At 43.5% G+C, this 10,766-nt stretch overlaps 1 protein-coding gene across 1 annotated transcript in view; it reads left to right on the top strand.

Moving 5' to 3' along the window:
- The first annotated feature begins 5,572 nt into the window (after positions 1-5,572).
- ldlrap1b (low density lipoprotein receptor adaptor protein 1b) overlaps positions 5,573-10,766 on the top strand; it is a 30,920-nt gene continuing 25,726 nt past the window's right edge. Inside the window, exon 1 of the mRNA XM_083683802.1 lies at positions 5,573-5,787. Within this exon, the coding sequence (XP_083539928.1) occupies positions 5,703-5,787 (85 nt within the window). The 5' untranslated portion in view covers positions 5,573-5,702. The remainder of the gene's footprint in view (positions 5,788-10,766) is intronic.

Genomic DNA, 10,766 nt, shown 5'->3' with positions numbered 1-10,766 from the left:
CACCCCTCTGCTGTGAACTCCTATCCTGTTGGTTAAGCTACTGTCCTTCCATAGGTTTTTATTGTTTGACTTAAATTGCACTGTTTTGAAAAAATAAATATATGCTGTTTGAAAGGGAAAAATGTTGAGATGGATTTTGTGCAATGTATACATGTATACAAGAAACAAGGCTCTGGATATGCCAAACGAGAGACAATTTTTTTCCACAGAATTTAGCATTGAAAATTCTTCTCCTGTATTGCTGACTACTCAACTTTAGTCCATGTGCCAAGAAAGGAATGCTTGTTTTATAGTAATATGTACTCCAAGAATGTACTGCAAATACATTGGCTGACATGTTTGTTAAATGTCCTCCTCTTAATATGACTTATCTGAAGTATATCAAGCAGGTGGGGCAAATGGTCACCTGTTTGTAGTAGACTGTTTACTGAGTTGAAAGTAAGGGACTATGAAATAAATAAAATAAAATGTTTTGTGAATGTTACAGTATTTGCAATTGCCTGGAAAATGGGTTTTAAGAACAGTCAACAGATTTTTCCCTACTCCTCTTTTTGGTATTATTGTTATTTCCTGCAGGGAGAAATGGCTTGAGTCTGATGTGGTTTTGCTGTCATCTGAAATGGTCATTTTGTGTGTGTGGTTTGACCTGTATATGGAAAAGCTTTTTTTTTGCGCAGATTGCTATGTCAATGGCTCCTGAAATGTTGTGAAAATACAGTGTAGTCAGTTGGTCAGTCAACTTTTGTTAAAGGATAAAAAAAAGACAGTTTATTTTGTTTGTTTTTTGTTTTCTATGCCCGCAGTCACTGCTCCGTTTCTCCCCAGGTCTGACCTTGGCTGCGCTCTCGCTCTCTGAGGTTTACAAGGAATAAACATTTTTTCTTGCAAACAGTGTCAGTCTGGTGTTTCTGGACTTGTCTTTTGTGGCATTGTTTAAGCATCTAACAGGCATTACCAATACATGTGTCTGCCAGCTTTAGCCTCGATGTGTTGGTTTATATTCTAACCCCCTGTGCTTGGTGCACTGAACTCACAGAGACAGATGGAGGTCTTGACAACCAAGCTGCGTTGTCATATCCTCCCCACTAGGAGGCAGTGTTAAACTTTTATTGGAGTTTCAGATCTGTATTTCAAAGTCTTGCTCCCTTTACAATACAAAAACAACACTCAAGCACACTGATGCAAATCTGTATTTACTGCAATCTCATTCTCATCAAAGTTAAACTTGCATATGGGGTCTTGTCTGGCCTATAAACACATTGATTCCCTTATTTACAACTTTTAACCTTAAATGGCTGCTAATAAACTATCTGTTCCTGTGCTCTGATAGGCTGTTAAGCCAGGCAATGGGTTGGTTGATTTACGATAGCCATTTGAGGGGGGGCCAGGGTGGAAGTAAGGCTAATATATTGATGACCTCAATCCTGAGAGGAGTCTGAGCACATAAGCACATCTCCTCCCATCTTATCTTTTGCAGAACTCTGCATTCTACCTCCATCGTGTCCCCGTCTCTCTCAACCACATACTGTAATCACCAGAAGGGCCTGTTAGAACTAGGATGACCTCCAGGCCTATGATGTCTGAGGGATGCACCGTAAAAAGGGAACAAATTATGGGCTGTCATACACGTTTTTGATGATAATTCATCTGCAGCGATGCACTCAGATTTGGGGAGGAGATACAGGAGTCTTTCTGCAAGGACAGTCTTTCAACGCCTGAAAGGACACTTGTGTGTTGAGTATCGGGTGTAGCTTTGCATTTCAGGTTCTGAGATACTCCATTAACCCTTTCAGCATGCATGGAGAGAAGTCACAGCTTTACAAACAGCAGCCTCCCCTACTTTGAATACAGGCACTATTTTACAAAGACATGTATTTATTGTTCTGAAGGAAGTACAATTATTTTAATGCCCCCTTATTGCATAGATGCCTCAAATCCAAGCATACTTGATAGGCTTGTTCAGAGGGTAGTTCAGAGGTTAGCCTATGGCTCTGTCTGAGTATTGCCAGTGTTATACACAGGTAAAAGAAACCTGCCAGGTGTAAATTTGTGGAATTATAATAATTAACTGCATGGATGTTATATTTAATCCTGAGTGCTGTAAGGCACTTGTTCCAAGTTAACATCTCCATTTGGCACATCGAGCATTCAGATTTGACATAAATTATAATGGGTCTTTTCTAGCAATCTGAATCTGGCAAAGTCGGCAGTAAACATATCATGAAGCCATTATACTATGCAAATGGAGTTTCTGCATTTGATTTGTCTCAGTAATGCCTTCTGCTATGGCCGGACCATGTAAAGTGCCTTCGGAAAGTATTCAGACCCCTTCAGACCCCTACTTTTTCCACATTTTGTTGTGTTATAGACTCAATTTAAAATGGATTAAATGAAAATAATTTGTCATCAATCCACACACAATACCCCAGAATGACAAAGTGAAAACACGTTTTTAGAAATTTCAGTGAATTTATTAAAATTGAAATACAGAAATACCTCATGTACATAAGTATTCAAACCCTTTGCTACGACACTCTTAAAATGAGCTAAAATGCAAAAATGTCACCAACAAATCACTCAATAAGTTGAATTGAGTCCATCTTAATGCAAGGATAATAGTTCATGTAATTTTGTCCAAATAATTTTGGACAAAAAAAATCCCTTAAATGGAAGATAATCTCTCTTATATCCATAATTGTGTTTACAACAATGAATTCCAGTGATACACCAAAGAAAGTGGCTGGAAATGTGTTTATTTGGTTTTACTATTAGTTTGGTGCAAATCCAGCACATGCAATGCAGTTTCCACACCATCTCTCGTGTGAAGAAATAGTGGTAGCTGCATCAAGTTATGGGTATGTTTGTCACTGGCAGGGACTGGGGAGTTTGTCAGGATCAAGAGAAAATTATGAAATTTGCTGAGTTGGTAGTGACATCCTAATCTACAAAGTGTGTAATTGATTCCTATGCAAATCAGAGACCCTATAAAAACAAAGATATTAATTCCAAAATTACATGAACTATTATCCTTGCATTAAGATGGACTCAATTCAACTTATTGAGTGATTTGTTGATGACATTTTTGCATTTTAGCTCATTTTAAGTACATGAGGTACTATGTTTCTGTATTTCAATTTTAATCAATTTACTGAAATTTCTAAAAACGTGTTTTCGCTTTGTTATTCTGGGGTATTGTGTGTGGATTGATGGCAAATTCTCTTCATTTAATCCATTTTAAATTCAGTCTATAACACAACACAATGTGGAAAAAGTGAAGGGGTCTGAATACCTTCCGAATGCACTTTAGCCTGAGGGATGACAGTATTCCATTTTCCTCTTCTCCCTCTCTCTGCCTAGCCTATTCATATGTCCAAATGTAAATTAGCTGATGAAATATACCCTTGCCATAAATAAACCTTTCCCTTTGGGAAATGAGAGCAATGAGAAACAATTAAATATGAATAAGTTATCTGCTGGCTGTGAATATATGAAATATGGAGGTCATTGGAGTGAGTGGCCAGAGACAGAGAGAGGAGCATGTCTGTGGTGGCAGACAACAGCATCTGTTACCACTTCTGGACTACTACTAACAACAACAACAACAACAACAACAACAACAACAACAACAACAGACCTTTGTACAATGACACTGGTCCAGACTTACTGCATATTGTCAGGCTCTATCTTATTATGTGAATGTGGTAAGTATGAATTAATTATCCACATTAATTATACAAGTATGACATTCTACATTCATTATATCTTACACACATTCCCAGAGTCAATAGAGCTATAAAGGTAATTAAATATGTGCTCTGAGACATCTGCCTACCTTCTCACCTGACCCTGACCTTCTGTGCCTCGATCTTCTACTCCACTCACTGCAGAATTCATTGATTTTTGACAAATCAAAATTCCATTCATCTTTTTGCTCTAAAATTGAGAAGTGTCTCTTTATGCCTTAAGTTTGAAGTGAGTCTTAGTGGTGCTGACAGATTTATTGACAGAACATAAACCTGTGAGAAGACTCTTTCATCTCTGGGCTTTCATCAAAGTATGTGTAGTATAGTATAGCAGCACTTCATGAAAGGGAAAGTTCGTGTTACAAGTAGGGACCTGTATAATCTAGGTTTTTAGAACACCAGGATGATCAAAGTAGATACCAGTGTCTCATTGTTAGATACCAGTGTCTTTGCTCATACAAGATAAAAACAATGATTTTCTCAGTGTTAAGCAGGAATCTGAGCCTCAGATCTGAGACAAAGCAGTTGGCTGGGTATGTGTGTTGTGTGTGACCGAGCTATGCTTATTCACCTGAATACCTACTCTGTGTCTGTGTGCCCTGTCACCTCCTTTGAAATCTGGAAGTGCCAGATTTTTGGGATGCTGATCCCCTGACTACACAACGCGAATACGTATCGATGACTTGTGATATAAACCCAAGAAAAAAACGTCACGATGTAAACTGCTCCCATGACTGATTCACTACAAGTAAGAGATGTTGTCGATAGCATGGATGTGGGTTCCTGTAAGAATTCGGCGGAGCTGAAAAATACATAAATAAATAAAAACTCTGAACTCCCGCAACTCTCTTTTATCTATGAATCTAGGGCAGAGGTTTAGTTCTGTCCTGAGTAAATCTGGCAACTCAGAGTCCCCAGAGGAGGCCTGTCCACACCTCTCTCTCTCTCTCCAGACAGGTGGGCAGGTCACCAAGGGCCTGCCAGTGGAGGGACATAACAAGAAGTGGGGAAGATTATGGTGCTGAAACAGAGCCTCACTGGCACTCAGGAACAGCCAGGCTCTACTGTGCTTCTCTCCTACAGCTGTCCATGTTGATGATAGGCTGTCAGGGCACCCAGGCAGGAGGGGGTGGGGTTGCATGGGGGAGGGGGGGGGGGTCGTGCACATCAAATGAATTCCACTTTGAGAGAGGATCCTGTTTTAGATGTATCGAACATTTTCAACTTAAAAGGCAATCTCATGACTGCACCAATCATCGTCTTAATCATGAGAAATGTTGAAAGGCTTTTATGAGCCCTGATAAGAGACATGACAAGTCAGTGATAAATGAAATATGAGTCAGGTCAAACAAAAGACTATGACTTGTAATTATGAATGATTATTATTGTTATAATTATAATAATACTTACTATTTATCATGACACTATGCAAATCACATGACCTTATTTGAAGAAGCTATAACTGCTCCCAAAAATAATACGACACTATATCATTTATGTTTTAATGTATGCACTCACTGCAATGTACGTCGCTTTGGATAAAAGCGTCAGCTAAATGGCATACATTATATGTTTTATTCAGCATTGGCATGCACAGATGAAACAATGATTTTTTTTTTTAACAGACCAATGGCACTGCCTGCGCGAGCCACGAGGGCTGCAGCGACCTCGCTCGTGCGGTTCTACACACACATACGTCACGGATAGGAATCGGGTCATTTGCATACGTAACCCCGCCCCGTGGTGGGGAGAAACGTGATCCTCCAGTATTTACATACTTAACCCCGCCCCCGTGGGGAGGAACAGGTCGTCCATGGATACGGGGCTCCTCAGACGAGCTGGAGGGAAACAAACAGCTGAAAAAGTTTGAGAGAGGAGGTGTCAATTCGAGCCGAGTGCTTCGAGAGACGGGGAGTCGACGCTTTGTTGGGCGCTTTGCCCCAATTTTTGGACTGCGATATGGACGCTTTGAAGTCGGCTGGAAGGGCAATTATTCGGAGCCCCAGTCTTGCTAAACAGTCATGGGGTGTTGGCAGACATAAAAGTAAGTGTTGAAAACGAGCTGACTAGCATGTAGAATAGCGCTGTAGGGGTTGATGGGAACTAGCAGCTAGCGACGTGACTATCGACGAATGACTTCCTCCGTTTTATGTTATACGACTGCAATGTTACCTCTAGAGTAAAGTTGAGCAATTAAGTGGTTCATGTAGCTCAAGGTAAATGTCTACGGTTTTTGTATGCATTATTTTTTCTAACAGCATCGTTTGCTAGGTCAGCCACCTTACTGGCTTGCTATTGGAAATATCTAGGCGTTAAATGGTTCTAAGTCTGGTTTCAGCTCAACTTGAAGTTGTTGGAGAATCAGCCATCGCTTTGTTTCTCTCACACAGTCCTGTTTGGCTGGCTATGAACTTGACAGCCTATTTTATTGTCAATATGCCAAAACATGGTCAAACACACCAGCTTTGTCTTTGGTGGGGGGCGGGGGGGGGATCATTTTAGTTCGCAAACCCATCCGTGTCTCCATTCGCGTCTTATGAATATTGTACTCGGGAATCCTGTGTTATGCCACGTCACCGTGCAGAGATTGTTCCAGTATTTCAGACTGGGTCGGGAATGTTCATGTGTCTTGGGGCTGTTGGCTCGGCACAGACAGCTCGACATTGGAACTCGAGCAGGTGGCCAGATCCATTTAGGGCGTGAAGGGAAGGTATGACTGAGAGAGACTGAAAACAAACCTGGCAACACTCTGTTGCTAGGTGATACATCCATGTGAAACAGAAAAAGGGTGAGGGGAAGCAGGAAAGGGATGAGGATGATATGTATGAGGGATGACACAGTAAACCACTTTTTTTAAAACCAAAATCTAAATCCAAATGAGGTGAATTGACATCAGAACTACCATCCCTGGACTATGAATAAACCACCGCCGTCTCAATCCTCCTTCGCTGCCATTGGCTGGGGAGGTGCTGGACTCAGAATCCGACAATGGCTTTGATCTCTGGCATCAGTGGTTTGTCACACAGACAGCTATGCCATGTCGGCGATGCGCAATCACCCAGGCGGCTGCACATGATCACACTACTGTAGTATGGCTTTTCACCGAGAGGATTAGCTGCCTGGTAACCTTTTTTGTTTGCTTTCACAGGGGGCAACGCCCCCCTCCCTGGGCTTTGCCTTCTCTTCATAGACAATGGGGCAATTGGCAGCACGATGCCACACGCGCCACGCTGTGCAATCACCGCTTTGTTTTGGGCCTCTTCTGTAGGGGAGTCATAATAAGCCTCTCCCCCAATCTCCCCAGTCTGGCACTGAAGACACATGGCCTATGACTGGTGGTGGAAGTTGATGATGCCCATACAAGATGCCCGTAAATAAGCATATTTTGAGGTTGCATCTTCATGGTTCCTATTGATCCTCCCTTCAGTCATATGGGCCTGGGCTAGTCTGGCTATGGCCTGCATTACCTCTCACCTGCACTGTCATTTCCTGATAAGATGGTGTAGTGTCTAAGGTTAAAGCACTGATTAGCTACCTCTTGTTGCGGTGTGGTTATTTCAGTAGAATCACTGGCTTCAGAGCGCACTGGTAACTGCCATCAGCCGTTGATAGAAACCAACTTGTTTCGGCTTGTTATAACAGGAAGCATACCACTGCTGCAAGGCAGACTACATTTCGGTGTGGGCAAGTGATGCAAGCTGGTGTCAATAGTGAGCGGACCACAAACAGAGGTTTCCTGTTTCCCGGTTAGTCCTGTGATGATGTTTCCATCATTTTATGGGTTGAAGTCTGCATCATCCACCCTTCAACCCATAAAACCATCCAGATTATGTGTGGTATCAACCTACATTGCGTAAGACATATTGGTGCGCTCCACCCTGTTAATAGGACATGCCTGAAGACTTCACTGACTAAAGACATACGTGTCCTGACTCCCTAAACTACACATTCAAGCATACAATAGATTAGCACGATGAGCATATTTGAAATGGCATTCACACAGTGCCTTGAAAGTACAATGCTAATCTTCTGTAAGTGTGCTGAATGTACTTACTGCCTCCAAAGTATTCAAGTCAGCATCTTCTCAGCCTCATGTTTTTGTCTCTCTGTTTTTCCAGGCCCTTGCCTCCGTGTAGAATAGAACGTGACACCCATGTCATTTCCTGCTGAGTTCAAACAGCTCTCATGACTTCTGGCAGTGCTGACAAAGGCTTTCTCTGCACAGCGTGCCTATTACGTCCCAATTGTTCTCGTCTGTCAGAAAAATAGTCTCTGACATCAACCCTATTTTCAAGCCTGCATTCTGTGGTCTCTGTACTTCCCTCCTCCTCCTCCTCCTCAAACCTCTGTTTTGTGTCTGGATGCCTCTGGCCTGAGCACTAAAGTCAGGCATTGTTTTTAAGTGCTGGTCTTGGGTTTATCAGTGTCGATCTGGAGCCCTTGACACACTGGAGAGACTGGATTTAGTGGTTGGTCTTGTTGATCCAGGGACAGTTTGACACAGTAGGGAGGGCATGGAGGGGTACTAGCTCTTAGTGGATGTGACCTTATGTCAGGGTGGGGGACAGGAACCATTTGGGCCATCTTGCACCTAGCTGTGTTCCGCCAGAGCTACACCGGGATGTACCCGTCAGCACAGTCACTTAACACTACACTGCTACACACCCCTACACTAGAAACAAGAACAGATGCATGTGGGTGTAGAATAAATAGCCCTCCCAGTCTGTTTCTGCAAGGAACTTCAAATGTATAGATTCCTGACGTTCAACTTGTTGTTTAATGTTGAGAGTCCTGGCAAATCTGAATATCTCAGAATTTGGGTTTGTCCTCAACCTCCAAATATAAATGATCAGCTCATTTTTCATACAGGTACCCCTTTTGTATGTACTATTATTATCTATGCTATATCTGAAATGTCGCAGATGTTGCAAAGTAGGTGTTGTTGGAGATGATTGGTTGGTCGATTAAGCCAATGGCCATGCGTCGTCTGTTTTCTATGCTCTTTCTGTTGGTTTAAAGAAGGCCAAGTTTGACACGTTGGTCCACCAGACCGTCCGCAAGTTTGGGCAGAAGTGTCTGGGAACGAGATTTCCTCTGGCCAGTGCAATAGAATTGTGTCCCCTGCACAAAGTCATCCAAAAAGCACTGCCAGGTTGTAATGGAGATTGCTTCCTGCAGGATTCCTTTATGGAGTTGTAAAGTCCCCAGTGATTTATGGCCCTGTTGGATCCCCAGTATCTCTGTAGGGTGTGTGTGTGTGCGTGCGTGTCTGTATGGATATAGGACCACACAATCATGCTTTGTAACTGTTTCTGCTTCTGTAGAGTGGCTTTTGCCCCCCCCCCCCCAGGGATCAGTTATTCTGTTTGTCAAAGTCCTTTCTGTTTGTTTGTCTCTGATCTGATTGTATGCACTCTGCTAAGGGTGGCCTTGGCCCTATTAGGGAAATCTGGAATCTTTGTGCACTCCAGGGGTCTAGAGACATGTTGGATTTTTTCAGCTACCCAGTTAGACTTGTCTGGTTAGTTAGGACATCACAGCTCTGAAACACTGTGTAGCCTATTGTTTGAGTGGCGGGGGGGGGGGGAGGAAGGGCGGGGGGGGGCTGTGCTTCCTAAATGCACGCCACCTGAGGCTATTTACAGCAAGTTGAAGGCCTACAAATCCCATTAAAGTATGAGTTTATTTATGTGGCCTCCTGGACAAGCTGTGCCAGCCGGGGAACTCTGGGACATTATTTATTGTTCCGTCCCTCTCCCCCTCCTCTCCGTCTGTTCTGAGGGATGACCATTAATCTGTGAACGATGTGCAAGGGGCCATTGGCGTCATTACTCTAAAGTGAGGCTCTGGACTCTCTAGATTGACCCGTTCCGTTGGCCGGCCCTTAACGCTTTTTCTGTTGTCTAACCTGTCAGCAAGGCTATAAAGGCTGAGGAACCTCTCCGGGTTTTATTTATTTTTGGCAGACACGCAGGTAGGGAAGTCGTGCTGACGCCGCAGACAGGGTCCTGCCCTGATACAGTCTGTGGAGGTGCATGTAATTCAGGTACGAATGGCTCCCTCCGGACAGCAGCGGTGACCTGATAGCGCTTTCGTCACGGGTCTAGATCTGTTGCAGGTAGTGAGCCCACGGTTTGCTCCAGTACACCCGCATTTCTAGTTTTTGGAATGCAGACTAAGCCCCAGGTTTGCTGGGGTCACGGTGCTGCCGAGTCTTCAGCAGTACCCGACCTCGGGTCTCGATAGCCCTGTGACGCCAGGCTGCTGGAGTGAAGACTGCTGAACCAATGAAGATGAGCTCCTTCCCTGTCAGCCAGGAGCACGTGGGCCAACACTGGCCTGGCTGGACGACACCGGTGTAATCCCTCACGGGTGTGACAGTCGTTACTCCTCCTCACTTTCTCTCAGGGTGGATTTGATCAGTGCCGAGCAGCACGTGTCCGAGTGTTGGGACTCAGAAGCCCTCAGCGTTAAGACTCTTATCTGCTGCAAATCCCTTCCTCCAGTCAGCTGAAATTGTTTTGGACGCTCACCAAATCAAATGCTGCTAACTCCAGGGGGTTATGCAACCATTATTTTCTTCTTTACTCGCTGTAGTTGCCAAACGCAAATATCTATAGGCTGACATGATTTTGTGGAGAGCTCACTTATCCTTTTTTGGCTATGCTATACTATACCCATCCACTCCGTTAGATGTTTTTCACCTGAATAAACATTGTTCATGGGAAGTGAATCCAGCTGGAATATCGGCAGGCAGGAACAGCGAATATTTAGTGTTCTAGATGGATGCACCCAGGAGAGTGGTTATGAGTTATGAAGGCGTAGGAGGAGAAAAAGGATATCAACGTCAGGACATAAAAGAGCACTGACCGCCTGTCTTACTTACTTTGTATCGAGTACCTCATTAAAAAAAAACGTGCATGTTTGTCTGTGCGTGGGTTGGTGTACGTGTGCATACGTGTGTGTTCATGCGAGAGAGAGACTGTTCGTAAGATCGGTCTAAATCTGACATAATGTAAACAT

This window comes from Argentina silus, assembly GCF_951799395.1.
Source record: "Argentina silus genome assembly, chromosome: 13".
Taxonomy (NCBI): Eukaryota; Metazoa; Chordata; class Actinopteri; order Argentiniformes; family Argentinidae; genus Argentina; species Argentina silus.
Note: the sequence above shows the minus strand (reverse complement) of the source record. Positions and strands in the feature narration are given on the sequence as shown.